Here is a 21,929-nt window from a genome sequence, read left to right as displayed (position 1 = left end):
TGGTTCCCCGCTACTGACCCGTGGTCTGCAAACACTGTACCCGTGATCGTGCCTTTTTTATACCACCAATATAGTGGTAGTATATAGCTAGTTGACGATGTTGCAAAAAAAGAGTAAAAGTGTTTACGTTTCCCACCCCCATGATCTGCTTCAGAGGTAGAGATCACGTGGAAACACACAGAAATTGTTTTAGTTGTTTTTGAGAAAACAACTGTTGACCGGGTATTATGTGGAAATTGTTCACAATAAGAATCTTGAACTGTAATTGTGCAATATTCGTATAACAACGTCTGTGTATAGGTGTTGAGAGCTCAAACTACGAAACAACTGACAGGTTACTTGTCAACCTTCCTTCAGAGAGAGTTCACCAGTTTATATGCATGATATGCGGAATTTGGGTCCAGGGAACACTTGACAAATCAACTTTCAAATTTAATTTGTGAAAGATGAAAATGTTTGAAGCTCAACATCGCTTCCAACTTCTTACTTCCGTCAACCGTTTTGGAAAAGCTTCCCATTTCCGTAAATATGTGTTAGGAGATAGAAACCCTAAGATGTCCCCCACGATGTACCTTAAATTGACCGTAATACGTTCAGGTCTCTTTGACATCTGTTTTGCACATATTCTATATGTTTGCGCCAAGTGAGGTGTTTGTCTAGGATCACCCCTAGAAATTTGGCGGATTTTTCGAATTTGATTGATTTGCCGTTTATGGAGAGACGGGGTATCATAGCATCTTTCCCACTGCAGCGTTTGAATAGAACTCCGACAGTTTTTTTTTCACTTGAAAGGGTGATCCCCCGTTTATTACACCACTGATGACCCAAGCTACTGAAACAAACCCTATATACCCAGGTAACATATTTTGAAAAATTAGATTAAAACTGGAGTACAGACTTGACTTGAAGTAAAATAAAATAAATACATTAACAATTAATTCACCAAAGAATATATTATTGCTTCATATATATTATTGTAAGAATATTAACCATGCATTAAATACCGATTAGTTGTCTTTTTGTCATATCATAACATTTCACAATAACATTTGTGCTAAAACTCCAGCTTGGCAAGTAGTATGTATACCTTGGTCTCTGTGGTAATCCTATGTACTCCAGTTAGGACTGGTCGATCCATTACTCAGCAGGTGTTGTCTTAATTAGTCCCCACCTGGCCTCCTCCAAGGCAGTGTGACAACTGGGAATATAGAGGTGTGTGACAACTGGGAATATAGAGGTGTGTAACAACTGGGAATATAGAGGTGTGTAACAACTGGGAATATAGAGGTGTGTGACAACTGGGAATATAGAGGTGTGTAACAAATGGGAATATAGAGGTGTGTAACAACTGGGAATATAGAGGTGTGTGACAACTGGGAATATAGAGGTGTGTGACAACTGGGAATATAGAGGTGTGTAACAACTGGGAATATAGAGGTGTGTAACAAATGGGAATATAGAGGTGTGTGACAACTGGGAATATAGAGGTGTGTAACAACTGGGAATATAGAGGTGTGTGACAAATGGGAATATAGAGGTGTGTAACAACTGGGAATATAGAGGTGTGTGGCAACTGGGAATATAGAGGCGTGTGACAACTGGGAATATAGAGGTGTGACAAATGGGAATATAGAGGTGTGTAACAACTGGGAATATAGAGCTGTGTAACAAATGGGAATATAGAAGTGTGTAACAAATGGGAATATAGAGGTGTGTGACAACTGGGAATATAGAGGTGTGTGACAACTGGGAATATAGAGGTGTGTAACAACTGGGAATATACATGTAGAGGTGTGTAACAAATGGGAATATAGAGGTGTGTGACAACTGGGAATATAGAGGTGTGTGACAACTGGGAATATAGAGGTGTGTAACAACTGGGAATATACATGTAGAGGTGTGTAACAAATGGGAATATAGAGGAGTGTGACAACTGGGAATATAGAGGTGTGTGACAACTGGGAATATAGAGCTGTGTGACAAATGGGAATATAGAGGTGTGTAACAACTGGGAATATAGAGGTGTGTGACAACTGGGAATATAGAGGTGTGTAACAACTGGGAATATAGAGCTGTGTAACAAATGGGAATATAGAGGTGTGTAACAAATGGGAATATAGAGGTGTGTGACAACTGGGAATATATACGGTGTGTGACAACTGGGAATATAGAGGTGTGTGACAACTGGGAATATAGAGGTGTGTGACAAATGGGACATGTAACTAATGGGGATAAACCGTTGATGTTGGTGTCGTTGTTGTGTGAGTGGCGGGTCCTACTGGTAGGTCAGGACATGCTTACCCTTATCGGGAACACCTGGTGTCAGTGATTTTCGGTGATCCATTTTCATAATATTCACCCAATGGAAACTGTCTTACCAGATAATCGAAACTAGCTGTCGTTATTCATATATATTCATTTGCATTTATTAGCGGGACTGTAATTTAGAACATACCCACGTCCATACTCGCATATCCACATTCGATATCGATGTCATTAAAATAAAAGCTTAGTTCTCACGACCGCTTCACAAAGATCCAGTTACAGGTTACGTCAGAACGTCTAATGAAACAGGAACAGGATGTCGACATTAGCCAATTAGAAAGCAGCTTTCTCGAGCTTTACGGCTCGTTTCACAATGACGACAACACCAGACATCGCTTTGAAAAATATTTTGACAAAGTTCTCGATTAAAAATTTGAATAATTAACAAATGAAAATTCTGGAATGTCTAACAGATGGCCAAGATTGCACGGCAGTACTTAGTTCCTGCAAGCTAAGGAAAGTTTCTTCCGTTTCAAATGTTAATCCTATTGAAACATGAGATAGACGATGGATGTCGTTCGGATTGGCCCGTGTTTACTCTTTCGAGGTCGCATTATCAGAAACCAAATTTGGACTTTCACATTGGCGATCTCGTAAAAAGCGACGCTTTTATTAGTCGGATGAAAAGTGATCTGTAATGGGATGTCTTCAGATCTTTGTGTAGTGGTAGCGATCACTTAGTTTTGATTTTAATGAGAATTCATCGTCTTTATGACTGCGTGGCTGTGTATTTATACAGGCGTGTCAGACAGACCAGAATGGAAACTACTACAGTCTAGGAAGCCAACAGTCTGCCACGTTCACGAATGACGCCACAAATGGACTCCAGATACGATACAGCGCCACTGAAGATGCAACAAGGTGAAGCAATTTTTTTGTTGTCGAATTCAATCCTAAATCTGAATTTAGAAAAAAGCATCTTCGCTCACTGAGACTGCAATGTCATTCGCACTATCAGTTTCACATTTGATCGCCTAAAGAAGTATTAGTATCATATTTGATCGCCTGAAGAAGTATTAGATTCACATTTGATCGCCTAAAGAAGTATTAGTTTCATATTTGATCGCCTAAAGAAGTATTAGTTTCATATTTGATCGCCTGAAGAAGTATTAGTTTCATATTTGATCACTTGAAGAAGTATTAGTTTCATATTTGATCGCCTGACGAAGTATTAGTTTCACATTTGATCGCCAGAAGAAGTATTAGTTTCATATTTGATCGCCTGAAGAAGTATTAGTTTCATATTTGATCACCTGAAGAAGTATTAGTTCACATTTGATCGCCTAAAAGAGTATTTGTTTCATATTTGATCACCTGAAGAAGTATTAGTTTCATATTTGATCACCTGAAGAAGTATTAGTCTATATTTGATCGCCTGAAGAAGTATTAGTTTCACATTTGATCACCTGAAGAAGTATTTATATATAATTTTAGTTTCATATTTGATCACCTGAAGACTGTAGTATTTTAAATTAGAAAATAGTGCCACACAGTGATCAACACATTGTTTCGTGATGACTGAATTGTCCTTTATGATTGAAATGACAGTGGACCTGCCGTAAACTTAGATACGCACTGCCTGTTGACTCGCGAAACGGAGGTTACCATGCTTGCTCAGTCTTGTGGGTCATTGAAAATATGTAAATTAAGGATTGTGTGTTTTCTCCGGTTCACTGAAGTACGATTTGCAAACTGTAGGAATCCCCTTAACTTGCTTGGGATTTGTGTTTAAAGTAGTACATCTCGGTGGGCGTAGCACATAGCTTTACATAAAAAAATAACTTATGTCGTATTATAGCTATAAAAGATAGAATTATCATTAAACCGCCCACAAGTTATCAGAAATGAGTGGGCCACTGTAACTTGATAATGCCCTCATATTGCTCGACGACGGGCCACTATCACGCCCGTTGTTAGGTGACGTCATAGGATAGGGATTGCTGACGTCACATTCAAAAGTGACGTCATCTGGTTTGTTCTTTACGTTACCGATGTTGTTGTTCTTTTTATTTGATAACAAATTCCATCCATTTCAGCGATAATAACGGTAACGCTATTTTTCAGGGCATTATCATTTGCAGAAGCTCCTTCGTCGGGCAGTTAATGGAAGACCTCGTGCTTCTGCAAATGATAATGCCCTGAAAAATAGCGTTACCCTTATATTATTGGTAATGCGAAACAACCAGAGAACTGATACAGATCGGCTGAGATAATAAAGTAATGAATTCTTACTCGATACACAATTTCTTGTTAACGAAGTACTGTAAATCTTATGAAATGTTAATTGGGCATTTCAGAACAAGTTTTGTAACCCTCATATGTGACCGGAACTCCGTCGGGACGTTCACGGTTGATGGAGAAAACCCTCCTGGGAGTGCTAATTATGTAAGTATGTGAGTGAGTGAGTTGGTCATACTTTCATCTCTCACTTGGATGGTGGGGTAGCCTTGCGGTTAAAGCGTTAGCTCGTCATGCGGAAGGCCCGTGTTCGATTTCCCACATGGGTACAATGTATGAAACAAATTTCTGGTGTCCCTCGCCGTGATATTGCTGGAATATTGCTAAACGTAACCACTCACTCACTCTATCATTGCAGCCAATCAACGAAAAAGCATTCATCGTTTTAAAATTATTATTATTATTATTATTTTGTTATGATGATGATGATGATGATAATGATGATGATGATGATGATGATGATGATGATGATGATGATGATGATGATATCTAATACAAATAAAGCGAAGCTTTGGCAGCGAATGGAGTCTTTATCATAATAGAACGGAGATATAATACACTGGATAATCGGGGATGCCTTTGACTTGATGGAATAAACATAGACAACAAAGATAACACAATGTATTCAAGTTACGACTTCAAGTTTATAATGCATTCCAAAATATGTTGACATGTTAAATTATAAAGCACTGGGACAGGGATGTTCCTATAGCCCAATGATACACTTTTGTCCATAACAGTTTCCGTGCTATTTCATGTCCAGTATTTTTCACTGAGGAGCATCTATGCTTGTCCCACCACCACAACGACGACTACAACGACAACGACAACAGCTGCTCCGACGCCAGCTCCGAGGCCAGCCCCAACGCCATCCCCATCTCCCTTCTTTACAATGAAGACGGTTATCATATTGCTTGGATGTGTCATGTAAGTCAATACACCATATTCAATGATAAAATCGTCAAAAGTCACTGTCAGATTTGACCAACTAAAATGTTTTTGGCTTACAGGTATAAAGATTATTTTACGGAGGACCTACTGGGTATTTGGGTAATCACTTATTTATATATTGAACTTGCGGGGAAAACGGAACAGGAGACCAGTAGTGTGGATCCGGGTGAATAATTGATGCCACGAATTGGTTCACATTTTGTTTCCTTTTGTGAGTGGGTTGGGTTGAAAGCCGCTTTGAGACGTTTATACAAGCCTAACACGTCTTGTCACTTGATACCCTTGGACATGTACCATGTAACATAATGAGTGAGTGAGTGAGTGAGTTGGGTTTAACGCCGCTTTTAACAGTATTCCAGTTATATCGCGGCGTGTCAGCTTAATGTGGGAGGAAAGCCCGAAGTGATGCAGGTCTTAGACGTTTACCACTTCGGTGAAACCCACGAGCACGGGTATGGTGCTGACAAACCTAGAAACATAATTGGGGTGAACCGGGATTCGAACCCACAATCATAGGTTTCTGGCGTGCCCATGGATCATAATGAGGACAAATGTGGTATTCGAACCAACGACCCGCAGATCCTTCTACAGTTAAGGGACACAACTCTGCTCTGCGACATGCGGCGTGTTAGACCACTTGACCGTCCATGACCCCTTAAAGGGGAATTGTATCGTGCAACTAAAACATACCTAGGACTCTCTCAGGTTTCGTGTCCATGGCCACATCTTTCAGATGGAATTGTGGCACTTCAGACAAGGCCACCATTGTCCCATTTTCTATTTTGATCATAATGTAGAGACGATGACTATGTGTTCCTGTTCTTTCAGAGGCTGTTTACTCATTCTGATATGTCTTGCATTCGTTGGCCTTCTGACCAGGAGATCAGAACAGGAGTTGCCTCCCTTCCATGACAAGAGGAAATTAGTTTCGTAAAATTATTAAAAAAACATGATCAAAGTGTTAAAGTCACGCTAAATTTTTGGTTATAAAATCCCATTTAGAGTGCTGATGTTAATAATCAAAATACAAATGAATGTTTTTTTAAAGAAATTGTGTTCGAAATGAATAAACGTAGTTATCGAACTATTCACATATTGCCGAGATAATCCAAATCAAACTACAAACAACAAAAGTACCTCAAATAAAAAACAACAACATGCCAATTAACATTTAATGTTTTATTTGTTAACAACTTCAATTTTATCTCACGGATTTCTGTAAATAACCCAGTCTGGGACAGACAGGCCACTGGGTCGGGGTACGATAACACGGATCAACCATTTTGTCAAGCCTGACCCCCAAATTAACAAAGCCTTCTTGGGGGTATTCTTAACCTGACCTAGAAAATGAGGAATAGGGGTTGAAAACCTTTATAATACAAGATAGGTTTGATTTTCTGAAATCATTTCAATTCAAAACAAGGAGTCATTTGGGCCCGGTAGGCGAGTTAGCTGAGCCTTGAGGGAGTGTTTTGAGCCTGGCTAGTGGAGTCATGTGAGCCTCTAGAATCTTTTGAGCCTCGGCCCATATGAATTTAATCAAATTTAGGGGGAGTCGTTTGAGCCCACTACACCGGCACACGTTATTGGCCACGGGGACCTATTCTCAACCGGTTCCCGACGGGGTTGCTATAATTTCTTGTTCTTCAAACTCCTGTCAGTTCACACCAAGTCGCATGATTGTATCCTGATTAGACACGTGCCAATCCATCATCTACCATTGGATGTGAGGCTCCGCTGAAACCTTCATGTCGCGCTGTGCGACGCCAGGTTTCGTTGGGTTCCAGGGATTTCTTCAATTTCTGAAACATTTCATAATTCACACATTCACAAAGGGGTAAAATAAGGAGTATACGACTGTTGCTGAAAAGTTGTGTGATCAATGTTACAATATACAAGGTCTCAGCAAAGCTTTCCAAAGGTTTAACGATGGACATGTGGTGAACATTTCCAGATTCCACGCATCGGTGAAAGAAATGTCTGATGGGTTTCCTAGTTTTACTTGTACCATATGTTTTTTCAGACGACGAGTTGACTTGCTTTTACATGAGTTTGTAATGGGAATGGAATCGTACAATTAACTTATAGTACGAATATGTTATGATTATGTAAATGTTGTTTCTTGAGTGGTATTTAGGTCAGAGTTGTAGGACTCCTTCACTTGTAACGCAGTTTAAAGACATTGTGTGTCGTCTGTGTGTGATGTGAATGTGTGTGTGTTTGTGTGTGTGTGTGTGTCTGTGTGTGATGTGAGTGTGTGTGGTCTGTGTCTGATGTGAATGTGTGTGTCTGTGTGTGATGTGTGTGTGTGTGTGTGTGGTCTGTGTCTGATGTGAATGTGTGTGTGTCTGTGTGTGATGTGAGTGTGTGTGTGTGTGTGTGTTCTGTGTCTGATGTGAATGTGTGTTCTGTGTCTGATGTGAATGTGTGTTCTGTGTCTGATGTGAATGTGTGTGTCTGTGTGTGTGTCTGTGTGTTTCAGTGTGTTTCTTGTGTGGAACCAAGCATTTGTCCTCGGTCATTGGCCAATGCTCCTTTTAAAAAAAAAAAATCACTTTCAGACTAAAAGATAAGATATTTCGATTCACTGACTAAACATATTCTTTCTCTGACAAGAATCCCAGGCCCGGAATATGCACAAACATTGTAGTTAACTTACTTCATGCAAACGTTTTTAAGGTGTACTGTCACAAGAGGAAACCAACTGTGCCATCGTCTTATACAGGGAATATTATTCAGTGAGGCGCAAAACAACAAACAACAACAACAACAACTATACATCCCTCGTTGTTAAGGTCAGAACGTTTCAGCCACTCCCCGTATGTACCCGTGTAATCCTCATTCACTGAAACATGCTTGCATTCCGCCCACCTTTGTAAGTGTTGTTTCATCTCTGTTGACGACTGTCCAAATGAAGACGACAGGCAGAGGGAGGAGTGACGCCAGAGAGATGAGCCACCCCACAGCTGTAGCCCAGGTGGGGTAGTTGTAGTCACCATACTTCGGAGGTCGGTAGGAATACAGAGAGTAGCAGAACACCAACTGGAGCACCACAAAGAGGACTAACTGGGATTTTAGACCACAAAAGCTACTGTTCCCCCCAACGTTATTCGTTTATGAACGAAATATTGGATCATGAGAATATGGACTGAATTTGTGAACGGTGAATAAGAAAAAATGACAGTTTTAAATAGAATACAACAATGTTTATCCATGTATAAAACTTTACCAAAACGTTCCCGTTGTACCAAAAAGACATGGGACAGGATATGAAGTGAATGAGTGAGTGAGTGAGTGAGTGAGTTGGGTTTAACGCCGCTTTTAACAGTATTCCAGTTATATCGCGACGTGTCAGCTTAATGTGGGAGGAAAGCCCGAAGTGATACAGGTCTCGGACGTTTACCACTTCGGTGAAACCCACTAACACGGGTATGGTGCTGACAAACCTAGAAACATAATCGGGGCGAACCGGGATTTGAACCCACAATCATAGGTTTCTGGCGTGCCTAAGGGACGCAACTCTGCACAGCGAATCGCGGCGCCTTAGACGACTAGGCCACCCTTGCCCCGCAGGATATAAAGGGTGTGACTGACTATGAATGCACGACAAACACATTGTAAAAATTGAAATTTGACCTGAGTAACTCACAACTTCTAAGACTTCAAATAGGTTTGAGCAAGGGTACGCGACATGATTTACTATAATTAAATTGCATAACAAACACATTAACACACTTGTAACGCGAGACTTTCAGTTGGGACGAAACCATCATTTAACTTACAAAGAGTAGTAAAGGACACACGAACTTGATACAGATGACTACAACCCGCGGGATTCTTTGTCCCCACATGTTGTTGATGTCTTCTTGAAGCCTCTCCGTGCCTGAAAGTGAGTGAATGAGTGAATGAGTGACTAGACAGTCCAGTGATTGACATAATGATTAATCGTTCTGTGCAACTGGGACACGATGACATGCGTCAACCAAGTCTGCAGCTCTGACCACCCGAACCCGTTTGTTGCCTCTGACGACAAGCATGGGCTGCTGAAGACGAAAATGAATGAGGGAGTGAGGGAGTTGGGTTTCAATATTTAATTGACATAATCAAGGCGAAACTGGTGCTAGATATTCTAGCGATGCAAGGGGACGCAAGTATACACGGGGAACTAGCCCTACTGGAATGCCAACACTCGGAAGGGAATTAACTCCAGGACGTACCATTTAACTAAAGCATTTATCCATGACATAAGCTTATGACATAAAAACATGTATGTCATACCCCAATGACATAAGTATGCAAATTAGATATGCAAATTAGATAACCGGAAGTGGGACTTTTTTCGCCGGTGCACGTGAGTAGGTGTTTACAAACAACATGGATACCTTTGATGTTGGAGACATTATTTCAATTATTGTGCAAAAGTCTGTTCAAGTATTTTGTTTAAAATAATCCGAGGAACTTTTTTTCTCAGCGAAGGAATATGCCATAAAGGAGTTAAGAGGTTGTTTATTTTGGTTTACACGGCTATGAAAAACATGTATCATTACGCACGATCTATACGTAAGATTTGCTGATGTTAATGTTTAATGCAATTATTCCTTAATTGGGTAGCAAAAATGTGAAAATGATAAATAGAATTCATCACGAGTGTTTTTTAATACGGGAAATATCAACCTCGTCCCGTTAATCGGTATTTGACTCGTCAAAGGTTCGGCAAAAGGCTCGGCAAATACCGATTAACTAAGACTCGGTTGACATTCCCATATTAAAAAGCACTCGTGATGAATCCTCTATTTACCTCCTGCTGCAAATATACCCCAGTTCGTACTTCCCTCATGCTCAGCAGTATCTCTTACTTTTCGATATTGTTTTTATGGTATGTTCATCTCATGCTTGTTACGGGGCGGTCGGGTAGCCTAGTGGTTAAAGCGTTCGCTCGTCACGCCGAAGACCAGGGTTCGATTCCCGACATGGGTACAATGTGTGAAACCCATTTCTGGTGTCCCCCGCCCTGATATTGCTGGAATAGTGCTAAAAGCGGCGTAAAACCATACTCACTCACTCATACTTGTTACATATATCAAGACCCGAGAAGATCCGGGGTAGAATAGGTCTTCAGCAACCCATGCTTGCCGTAAAAGGAGACTATGCTTGTCGTAAGAGGCGACTAACGGGATCGGGTGGTCAGGCTCACTGATTTGGTAAATGCATGTCATCGATCCCAATTGCGTGGATCGATGCTCATGATGTCAATCACGGGATTGTCTGGTCCAGACTCGATTATTCACAGACCGCCGCCATATAGCTTGAATATTGCTGAGTGCGGCGTTAAACAACAAACAAACAAACAAACAAACAAAACACACATCAATATCAATACCATATGTGGAACACTCAGCACAGAGTATTGAATATGATGAACAGAGATTATTAGCCTATTGCTCCGTAATATGAATTCATATATCAGCAATACAAATTGTATTATATATATTTCCATTTACCAATTTAACTTTACAAATCGGCATTTGCAAATAGAATTGGCAAAAGCCTTCCAATAATCTTAAGAAATCTCTTCAACAAGCTTGTATTTATGAATCACTATCAAATCAAGCGACACCTATAGGCAAGTAGACCCGTGAAGATTCCGGGGTAGAATAGGTCTTCAGCAACCCATGCTTGCCGTAAAAGGTGACTATGTTTGTCGTAAAAGGCGACTAACGGGATCGGGTGGTCAGGCTCGCTGATTTGGTTGATGCATGTCATCGATCCCAATTGCGTGGATCGATGCTCATGATGTCAATCACTGGATTGTCTGGTCCAGACTCGATTATTCACAGACCGCCGCCATATAGCTTGAATATTGCTGAGTGCGGCGTTAAACAACAAACAAACAAACAAAACTCACATCCATAAGTGGAATACTCAGCACAGTATTCAGTATTGAATATGATGAACAGAGATTATTAGCCTAGTGCTCCGTAATATGAATACATATATCAGCAATACAAATTGTATTATACATATTTCCATTTACCAATGTAACTTTACAAACCGGCATATGCAAATAAGATTGGCAAAAGCCTTCCAATAACCTTAAGAAATCTCTTCAACAAGCTTGTATTTATGAATCACTATCAAATCAAGTGATATGACTCACTGACATACATAGGCAAGTAGACTTTGTGTTTATGTATGGATCGCAATGCAAACACTTCATGCTAGTGACATGCGTATACTTGTCGGATTGTAATATCCATTTCATCAAATTGGTTTTCGTATCAAATGACACTATCAAGTATATGATAAGTGATAATGCCAGATCGTATATATATATGTTTAACAGATGGTGTTGGATAAATACCAACTTACGCGCAACCGATGGCAAATCATTGGTAATACAGTAAAGTACGGTTATAACGAACTCGAAGGGACTACTAATTTTAGTTCGTTATAACCGTAGTTCGTTATAAGCATATATACAGCAGAACTACAGCAAATAGTCGGGACCAAAAAGTAAGTTCGTTATATCCGTCAGTTCGTTTTAAGCGTGTTCGTTATAACCGTAGTTTACTGTATATACCACACAGTTGATGTATTAACACACACAGTCCTAATGTAAAGTTGTTGCAAATCAGAATTATTCTTTTTAATATTCTAAGTGCCTATCGTGTTCAAACTTAGAGGCGACTACCAGGAACGGGTGGTTAGGCTCGCTTACTTGGATGCATGTCATCGATCCCAATTGCGTGGATCGATGCCCATGATTTTAATCACTGGATTGTCTGGTCCAGACTCGATTATTTAGAGACCGCCGTCATATAGCTGGACTATTGCTAAGTGCGGCGTTAAACAACAAACCAACCAACCAAGAAACATGTGTATCTATAATTCATGCGAAATTTCAGCCTTTGGAATTTGGAGTTTTTTTCAAATACATTTTGTTTTCAAAAGAAACTTCCTTATTATATATGTGGGAATGAGCGTATCAAGAATCAATGTCTACACGCGACGGCAGACGTCGGACAACAGATGCACGCGGTATCATTTATATCAGGCCATTTGATATCAGTCCCCACGCTGAAAGCATCACCTACTCACATCCATATGTGGAATACTCAGCACAGTATTCAGTATTGAATATGATGAACAGAGATTATTAGCCTAGTGCTCCGTAAGATGATTACATATATCAGCAATACAAATTGTATTATACATATTTCCATTTACCAATGTAACTTTTACAAATTGGTTTTCGTATCATATGACACTATCAAGTATATGATAAGTGATAATGCCAGATCGTATTTAATATATGTTTAACAGATGGTGTTGGATAATTACCAACTTCCGCGCAACCGATGGCACATCATTGGTAATATGTACCACACAGTTGATTTATAAACACACACAGTCCTAATGTAAAGTTGTTGCAAATCAGAATTTTTCTTTTTAATATTGTGTGCCAATCGTGTTCAAACTTAGAGGCGACTACCAGGAACGGGTGGTTAGGCTCGCTTACTTGGTTGATGCATGTCATCGATCCAAATTGCGTGGATCGATACCCATGATTTTAATCACTGGATTGTCTGGTCCAAACACGATTATTTAGAGACTGCCGTCATATAACTGGAATATTGCTAAGTGCGGCGTTAAACAACAAACCAACCAACCAAGAAACATGTGTATCTATAATTCATGCGAAATTTCAGCCTTTGGAATTTGGAGTTTTTTTCAAATACATTTTGTTTTTAAAAGAAACTTCCTTATTATATATGTGGGAATGAGCGTATCAAGAATCAATGTCTACACGCGACGGCAGACGTCGGACAACAGATGCACGCGGTATCATTTATATCAGGCCATTTGATATCAGTCCCCACGCTGAAAGCATCACCTACTCACTCAGAGAAATTGAAGAATATTGGTTTATGTCTTACCATAACACCAGGGGGCACGGGTGGCCCAGTCGATTCGCTGTGCAGAGTTGCGTCCCTTGGGCACGCAAGAAACCTATGATTGTGGGTTCGAATCCTGGTTCGCCCCAATTATGTTTCTAGGTTTGTCAGCACCATACCCGTGCTCGTGGGTTTCACCGAAGTGGTAAACGTCTGAGACCTGCATCACTTCGGGCTTTCCTCCCACATTAAGCTGACACGCCGTGATATAACTGGAATACTGTTAAAAGCCGCATTAAACCCAACTCACTCACTCACTCACTTACCATAACACCAGCCGACTACGATGCATTCCAGCATAGCGAACACAGCGACAGAGGGAAAGTAGGCGTACCAGTCCACCAGCGTCACGACGTATATACCGCCCTATAATGTATATGGGGTAATAGTTGATAGAAGTGACATACACAGACTAAAATCTGTCTAAATTTGGCACGTCAACGCCATGCCAAAAAGTGGTAAAATGTATGTGAATGGTTTACTGAAAATCAGCTCACACAATATCCATGAAAAGGTAAGTGTTTGATTGCTGCCTTATGCCACACACAGCAATGGTCATGCCATACGACGCCACAATTAGTGAAGTATATTTGGGATAATATTTATTTAAAGTGCTTTTTTTGAAAAGCAGATATGAAAGCAAGACCAGGCAATAAGAAGACAACAGCTACCTTACCTACAATAACGCCATACTTTTGATACACCTCTACGGAAAGAATGGCCGATCTTTTTTCACTCTAATTAGAAAATACAATATCTGAAATTTAAAATCCGTTACCCAAATAGAACCCGCTCACCCACCCGCCCACCCACCCACCCACCCGCTCGCTCGCTCGGCCGAAGCCTATTCCCATCCACCCTCTGACTCACTCACTCACTCACTCACTCACTCACTCACTCACTCACTCACTCACTCACCCACCCAACCATCCACTCACTCACTCACTCACTCACTCACTCACTCACTCACTCACTCACTCACTCACTCACTCACTCACTCACTCACTCACTCACTCACTCACTCACTCACTTACTTGGGAAACATATATAAGACTGAACAGCAGGAGGCTAAAGAGTACTGCAGAGTTAACCAGCCAGTGTCGCCTTATAAGTTGGGGAAACAGGTCCTCTATCGCAGCTACGACGAGTTCGATGCCAGGGACCTGAGAAAGGGTAAATAATTGGGACAGAATAAATCAAAGATTAATCGGCCAATACAACATGTGTTGAACCATGTATGTACGATAGAGTATCAAAAGGTGTTTGAACCCAGCATACATGGAACTAAAATATGGTTGTTAGGTTTAACTATTTCTCAACATTGTCCCCTTGTAGTCTAACGTCTATTTATCACATAGGGCTTTCCTCTAATACCGTTATGACACACCGTCAAATAATTTTAGTAAATTTCAAAGGAACATTAAACCTGAAATTATTCAATCAGGCTGATCAGTGGTTAGAATAGACTCTCAGGATATCAGTTAAACAGGCGTCTAATTATATCCAAAACTGGGGTGAAATAGGTTTGAATGTTATTTTCAAGAACTTATATATTAGACCACAGACCTTTCGCTCTCTGGACAGACGCTCTATCCACTAGACCATGGCGGCGGTCTCTAACCAAAGGCGTCACTCCTAACTTACCATAGAATCTAAAGCCAGCGACATCAGTGTGACAAACTCACTCACTCACTCCAAACTTACCATAGAATCTATAGCCAGCGACATCAGTGTGACAAACTCACTCACTTACTCCAAACTTACCATAGAATCTATAGCCAGCGACATCAGTGTGACAAACTCACTCACTCACTCCAAACTTACCATAGAATCTATAGCCAGCGACATCAGTGTGACAAACTCACTCACTCACTCACTCCAAACTTACCATAGAATCTATAGCCAGTGACATCATTGTGACAAACGTCAACACAGACCATAACTGGGGCAAAGGGAGAGACGCCAGGACATCGGGGTATACAATGAATGCAAGGTTGTATCCTGAAAAAAAACAGCGCCATTTCCGAACATGTCCCGACACATTTGGCGGTAGATATCCAAACCTTACATTACAAGTGTCGTGCTTACATTATTATAGCATATTGGCTTTTATTTCAGTCTTGAGAGGGCGGTCGGGTAGCCTAGTGGTTAAAGCGTTCGCTCGTCACACCGAAGACCCGGGTTCTATTCCCCACATGGGTACAATGTGTGAAGCCAATCTTTGGTGTCCCCCGCCGGGATATTGCTGGGATATTGCTAAAAGCGGCATTAAACAATACTCACTCACTCACTTCAGTCTTGAGAGGTTCTTAGGGATGTTTGTATAGTGCAAGGCGATTATGTTGTTTATGATTATTAATACATTTGGTATGATTTTACTGGGTATGTGAGTGAATGTTCTTTATTCCTGCAGTCATATTACATATAACAGACCGCCATCATATTGCTGGATAGATTGCTAAGTGCGGCGTTAAACAACAAACAAACCAAAATACTTATACAAGAAGCATATATTCCTGGGGACCTATTCTAGCCTGGTATTCAGAAGGGGTTGTGACTCCTTTGAGTCACTCACTCACCTGATGATTCGAAAGCAGCCACGTTTACGCCACGTAAGTAGGCGACGTGGCCAACGCAAGCGAAGAAAGCAAGTCCGATGAAAATGCTGGAGAAACAGTCAATCAAGCACATCACTAATGCATCCCTAGAAGAAATAAAACCTAAATCAAACAACAAAGTGTACATCATTCAGTTGTTGCTTACATTTTTTAAGCTTTGAAATATACATGGATCTTGTACTGGCTGCGATCGTCAATTTACATGTAATTGACCAAATTGTACAGATGATAAGCATCATGAAGCAATATACAGTGTTACTCAGCATCATGAAGCAATATACAGTGTTACTCAGCATCATGAAGCAATATACAGTGTTACTCAGCATCATGATGCAATATACAGTGTTACTCAGCATCACGAAGCAATATACAGTGTTACTCAGCATCACGAAGCAATATACAGTGTTACTCAGCATCATGAAGCAATACACAGTGTTACTCAGCATCATGAAGCAATATACATTGTTACTCAGCATCACGAAGCAATATACAGTGTTACTCAGCATCACGAAGCAATATACAGTGTTACTCAGCATCATGAAGCAATACACAGTGTTACTCAGCATCATGAAGCAATACACAGTGTTATTCAGCATCATGAAGCAATATACAGTGTTACTCAGGCTCACGAAGCAATATACAGTGTTACTCAGCCTAACGAAGCAATATACAGTGTTACTCAGCATCACGAAGCAATATACAGTGTTACTCATGATCATCATGCAATATACAGTGTTACTCAGCATCACGAAGCAATATACAGTTTTACTCAGCATCATGAAGCAATATACAGTGTTACTCATGATCATCATGCAATATACAGTGTTATTTAGCATCGTGAAGCAATATACAGTGTTATTTAGCATCGTGAAGCAATATACAGTGTTACTCAGCATCATGAAGCAATACACAGTGTTATTCAGCATCATGAAGCAATATACAGTGTTACTCAGGCTCACGAACCAATATACAGTGTTACTCAGCCTAACGAAGCAATATACAGTGTTACTCAGCATCATGAAGCAATACACAGTGTTACTCAGCATCATGAAGCAATACACAGTGTTATTCAGCATCATGAAGCAATATACAGTGTTACTCAGGCTCACGAAGCAATATACAGTGTTACTCAGCCTAACGAAGCAATATACAGTGTTACTCAGCATCACGAAGCAATATACAGTGTTACTCATGATCATCATGCAATATACAGTGTTACTCAGCATCACGAAGCAATATACAGTTTTACTCAGCATCATGAAGCAATATACAGTGTTACTCATGATCATCATGCAATATACAGTGTTATTTAGCATCGTGAAGCAATATACAGTGTTATTTAGCATCGTGAAGCAATATACAGTGTTACTCAGCATCATGAAGCAATACACAGTGTTATTCAGCATCATGAAGCAATATACAGTGTTACTCAGGCTCACGAACCAATATACAGTGTTACTCAGCCTAACGAAGCAATATACAGTGTTACTCAGCATCATGAAGCAATACACAGTGTTACTCAGCATCATGAAGCAATACACAGTGTTATTCAGCATCATGAAGCAATATACAGTGTTACTCAGGCTCACGAAGCAATATACAGTGTTACTCAGCCTAACGAAGCAATATACAGTGTTACTCAGCATCACGAAGCAATATACAGTGTTACTCATGATCATCATGCAATATACAGTGTTACTCAGCATCACGAAGCAATATACAGTTTTACTCAGCATCATGAAGCAATATACAGTGTTACTCATGATCATCATGCAATATACAGTGTTATTTAGCATCGTGAAGCAATATACAGTGTTATTTAGCATCGTGAAGCAATATACAGTGTTACTCAGCATCATGAAGCAATACACAGTGTTATTCAGCATCATGAAGCAATATACAGTGTTACTCAGGCTCACGAAGCAATATACAGTGTTACTCAGCCTAACGAAGCAATATACAGTGTTACTCAGCATCACGAAGCAATATACAGTGTTACTCATGATCATCATGCAATATACAGTGTTATTTAGCATCGTGAAGCAATATACAGTGTTATTTAGCATCGTGAAGCAATATACAGTGTTACTCAGCATCATGAAGCAATATACAGTGTTACTCAGCCTCACGAAGCAATATACAGTGTTACTCAGCATCACGAAGCAATATACAGTGTTACTCAGCATCACGAAGCAATATACAGTGTTACTCAGCATCACGAAGCAATATACAGTGTTACTCATGATCATGATGCAATATACAGTGTTACTAAGTATCATGAAGCAATATACAGTTTTATTTAGCATCGTGAAGCAATATACAGTGTTACTCAGCATCACGAAGCAATATACAGTGTTACTCATGATCATGATGCAATATACTGTGTTACTAAGTATCATGAAGCAATATACAGTTTTATTTAGCATCGTGAAGCAATATACAGTGTTACTCAGCATCACGAAGCAATATACAGTGTTACTCAGCATCATGAAGCAATATACAGTGTTACTCAGCATCATGAAGCAATAAACAGTGTTACTCAGCATTATGACGCAATATACAGTGTTTCTCAGCATCCGGAAGCAATATACATTGTTACTCAGCATCATGAAAATGTCACAAATCGATTAACTTCCCTTCGAATGTGAAACACATATATCATTACCAATGTATTTTACAGACAGATTGATAAACATAACCAGTACTTAACATAGAAGCTAGAGACTGGATTAATAGGTTCACACAGAGATTCGAGGCAACTCGAAATATACCTGAAACAGTTGTTCTTCTGACTGCTGTGCCCAGACATTGTAATGATGCACCCCATGCCAATGCCCATTGTGTACAAGGAGAAGCTACAAGACTGAACCCACACCTAAAACGAAAAACACTATCGTTTTATGTATCTACATCCTGTTAATGTGTACAGAATCATGATAAACTAAGCGGCAAAAGAAAGTATAGGTTGGCAATTTGTAATTTTCCTTAAAACAGCGATAACTAGTGGAAAGTGGGTATTGGGAATACGACTGCCCAGGAACAGGTACCAAAGACACCTCACCCGAACGCGCCACCTTTGACGGCGCTCGTGCGGTGACAAACAAATGGTGAAGCAGGTTTTACGCCTATGGCATTAACTGCACGTGCATGTTAGCTGTATAAATGCGTTCGTCTGCGGGGTATAACCACACGTGATGAAAGCACACAAAAGAAATGTCACGACTGTCACAGGAGCAGAGAGAGAGAGAGAGAGAGAGAGCCATCGGTATGGCCGAAATGGGGGCAACACAGGTCCAAATTGCCAGAAGGTTTGGTTGTACACCATTGATAGTAGCCAGGTTGATTCAACGGTACAGGCAGACGGGGAGGACACAGGACAGGCCTAGAACCGGACGACCCCGAGTGACAACACCACTGGAAGACGGTCAGATACGGCTCATTCACCTGCGAAACAGATTCGTAACGGCGACGGCGACGGCTGCAACAGCGTTGGGACATCCCATTAGCCAACGTACAGTACTACGACGACTTCGTGCTGCTGGAATCCGAGCGTATCGTCCTTCCCGAGGAATGGTTCTGACTGCTCAACATCGACGCCTGAGACTGCGAAGGGCAAAGCAGGTTCGACGCTGGCAAGTGAGAAATTGGCGTCGAGTGCTGTTTACTGATGAAAGTCGGTTTAACTTGTTTCGAAATGACGGCAGAGAGCGAGTTTATCGACGCAGAGGGGAACGTTTGGCTCCGGCGTGTATTCGAGAGGTCCATCCATTCGGCGGGGGAGGTGTCATGGTGTGGGGCTGTATTTGTGGAGATCAGGAGACTGATTTGGTGATTATACAGGGAAACCTGAACGCTGTGCAGTACAGAGACCAAGTGTTGCAGCCAATTGTGCTTCCGTTCTTACAAAACCAACAGCAGGGGACATTGTTTCAACACGACAATGCCAGGCCCCATACTGCAAGACTGACTCGGAACTTTCTAAACCAGCAGAACGTTGACGTTTTGCCCCGGCCTGCCCACTCACCCGATATGAATTCTATTGAACATCTGTGGGATCATCTTGACAGACAGATTAGAGCACGCCATCAGCCTCCCGTCAACAGACAAGAATTGCAGCAGGCCCTGAGAGACGAGTGGCAATGGATTCCAGTCCACGTCATCAGAAGACTGACGTCATCGATGAGGCGGCGTATCACGGCATGCATTGAGGCAGCTGGAGGTCATACACGCTATTGAAGGCAACTGTGTCGACAATGAACTTGTAGTGTGTCTGTCAATTATTTGGTGACATTTCAGACAACTTTTGAAAATGAAATTTCTTACCTCACCATTGTTTACCCTGAGCTTACATTTCCTGTGATTGCACAATTTCACATTGGATCTTGTTTCGACCATGTGACTATGACATGACACGATACAAACTGGCGGCAGTCATGATCATGAACCTTTTCAAATCGCTTATGTTTGTTTTCAAATCAGATAATTCAGACACGCATTCATCATCACCTGTCTTCATCAGCCGTCATTTATCCATGTACAGTGAGTCACTCAACACCACGACTCTTTTATTGCCTGATGTATTTAGTAGCGAGCAGAAGAAACCAAATGGACGCGAGTGTGCAAAAGCTGGTTTTCATGTGACGGTTTCTTGATTTATCTGGTCCAGATTATTTTTTCGAATGGTAAAGAATATAGCCAAAACAGGGAAATGGATGGGCACGTCACAGATCAAATCTTACATTAGGGTCTGTAAGCTTCTCAAACTTGGGATAGATGTAGTAATACATTCCCTCTGCCGACCCCGGAAGTAGACATCCGCGGATGAGGAAGACGGTGAACAGGATGAAGGGAACAGCCACGGTGACGTACACCAGCTGCAACAAACATTTGAGTGAACGTATCCTCAGATGTTTCAGAAAGAAAATCCGGAAATTAAAATGATGTGTTGAAGAAGTAAATGGAGAAATGATCATTTTCTAACAAAAACATCCAAGGTTTTCTACCCCACTAAAGTATTAAAATGTCTGACCCTTAAATTGTCTGACCCTAAGTGAACGACCATTCAGTAAGATAATGGTTGCGTGTGATTTGTCTCTTCTGGCGTATTCTCTTACTTATCACTAAAATGGGAAATGAAATCCGTCTCTCTCAAATATGAAAATGGTAACAAAACATTAGAAAAATTAGTTATGGACTTGTAATCAAAGAGTAGAGTCGCCATGCTGATGAACTGGGTGTGATTTCCAACGCAGGAATAATGTATGGAACCCATTGTTTTTGTCCCCTGCCGAGATGTGCGGATGATTTCTAAGCAAAACCAACACACCCACTTATACTTCAACTGTGGCAAATTCAAACAACATGCAGTGGCCCGCACTGCATTGTCCATTAACTCAACATCCTGTGTTAGTTACCGCCAGTCTCAGTCTCATGCTGTGGACTAGGCCACAGCTATGATGTCTTTTATTTTGTTTTTTTCAAATACCTTCCCTGACACCTTTATGCCTTGGAATATCCACAGAAATAGAATAATATAGGTGACAACCATACACCCAGCAAGATGCCATCTGATGCTACCAAGATGTTCAAGACCATCCGTCACTCCAAGAACATGGATTCTGAAAAAGGAAAACCGTTTAGTGTCACGGCCAGTTGACGTTTCCATTCAAAAGAGCCCCCATGGGGGTTCTGGTTTAGAGTGAGTGAGTGAGTATGGTTTTACGCCGCTTTTAGCAATATTCCAGCAATATCACGGCGGGGCACACCAGAAATGGGCTTCACACATTGTACCCATGTCGGGAATCGAACCCGGATCTTCGGCGTGACGAGCGAACGCTTTAAC

At 40.9% G+C, this 21,929-nt stretch overlaps 2 protein-coding genes across 2 annotated transcripts in view; one reads left to right on the top strand and one right to left on the bottom strand.

Annotated features, from left to right (window-relative positions):
- LOC124148686 overlaps positions 1-6,678 on the top strand; it is a 10,717-nt gene extending 4,039 nt beyond the window's left edge. Inside the window, exons 3-6 of the mRNA XM_046519917.2 lie at positions 3,065-3,186; positions 4,623-4,710; positions 5,327-5,490; positions 6,343-6,678. Coding sequence (XP_046375873.2) covers positions 3,065-3,186; positions 4,623-4,710; positions 5,327-5,490; positions 6,343-6,448 — 480 coding nt within the window. The 3' untranslated portion in view covers positions 6,449-6,678. The remainder of the gene's footprint in view (positions 1-3,064; positions 3,187-4,622; positions 4,711-5,326; positions 5,491-6,342) is intronic.
- A 47-nt stretch (positions 6,679-6,725) lies between these two features.
- Positions 6,726-21,727, bottom strand: LOC124148685 (sodium- and chloride-dependent GABA transporter 3-like). The gene is made up of 10 exons (XM_048387267.1): positions 21,573-21,727; positions 20,827-20,961; positions 18,859-18,962; positions 16,049-16,173; positions 15,358-15,470; positions 14,504-14,632; positions 13,736-13,835; positions 9,297-9,397; positions 8,386-8,556; positions 6,726-7,316 (listed from the first exon to the last, which is right to left on the bottom strand). The coding sequence occupies exons 1-10, from the start codon at positions 21,633-21,635 to the stop codon at positions 7,206-7,208; spliced, it is 1,152 nt and encodes a 383-aa protein (XP_048243224.1). The 5' UTR covers positions 21,636-21,727; the 3' UTR covers positions 6,726-7,205.
- Positions 21,728-21,929: the final 202 nt, after the last annotated feature.

Source organism: Haliotis rufescens, unplaced genomic scaffold (assembly GCF_023055435.1).
Source record: "Haliotis rufescens isolate VD_foot unplaced genomic scaffold, xgHalRufe1.0.p SCAF_69, whole genome shotgun sequence".
Lineage (NCBI taxonomy): Eukaryota > Metazoa > Mollusca > Gastropoda > Lepetellida > Haliotidae > Haliotis > Haliotis rufescens.
Note: the sequence above shows the minus strand (reverse complement) of the source record. Positions and strands in the feature narration are given on the sequence as shown.

What these genes read in the sequence shown, in the direction of transcription:
- LOC124148685 (XM_048387267.1), bottom strand. Translation starts at nt 21,635, where the DNA reads ATGGTTGTCACCTATATTATTCTATTTCTGTGGATATTCCAAGGCATA. An exon ending in AGAAGCTTACAGACCCTAAT is followed by an intron (nt 18,963 to 20,826) that starts GTAAGATTTGAT and finishes TTTTCGTTTTAG; the next exon opens with GTGTGGGTTCAGTCTTGTAG. An exon ending in CGTAGTCGGCTGGTGTTATG is followed by an intron (nt 9,398 to 13,735) that starts GTAAGTGAGTGA and finishes ACTCACTTTCAG; the next exon opens with GCACGGAGAGGCTTCAAGAA.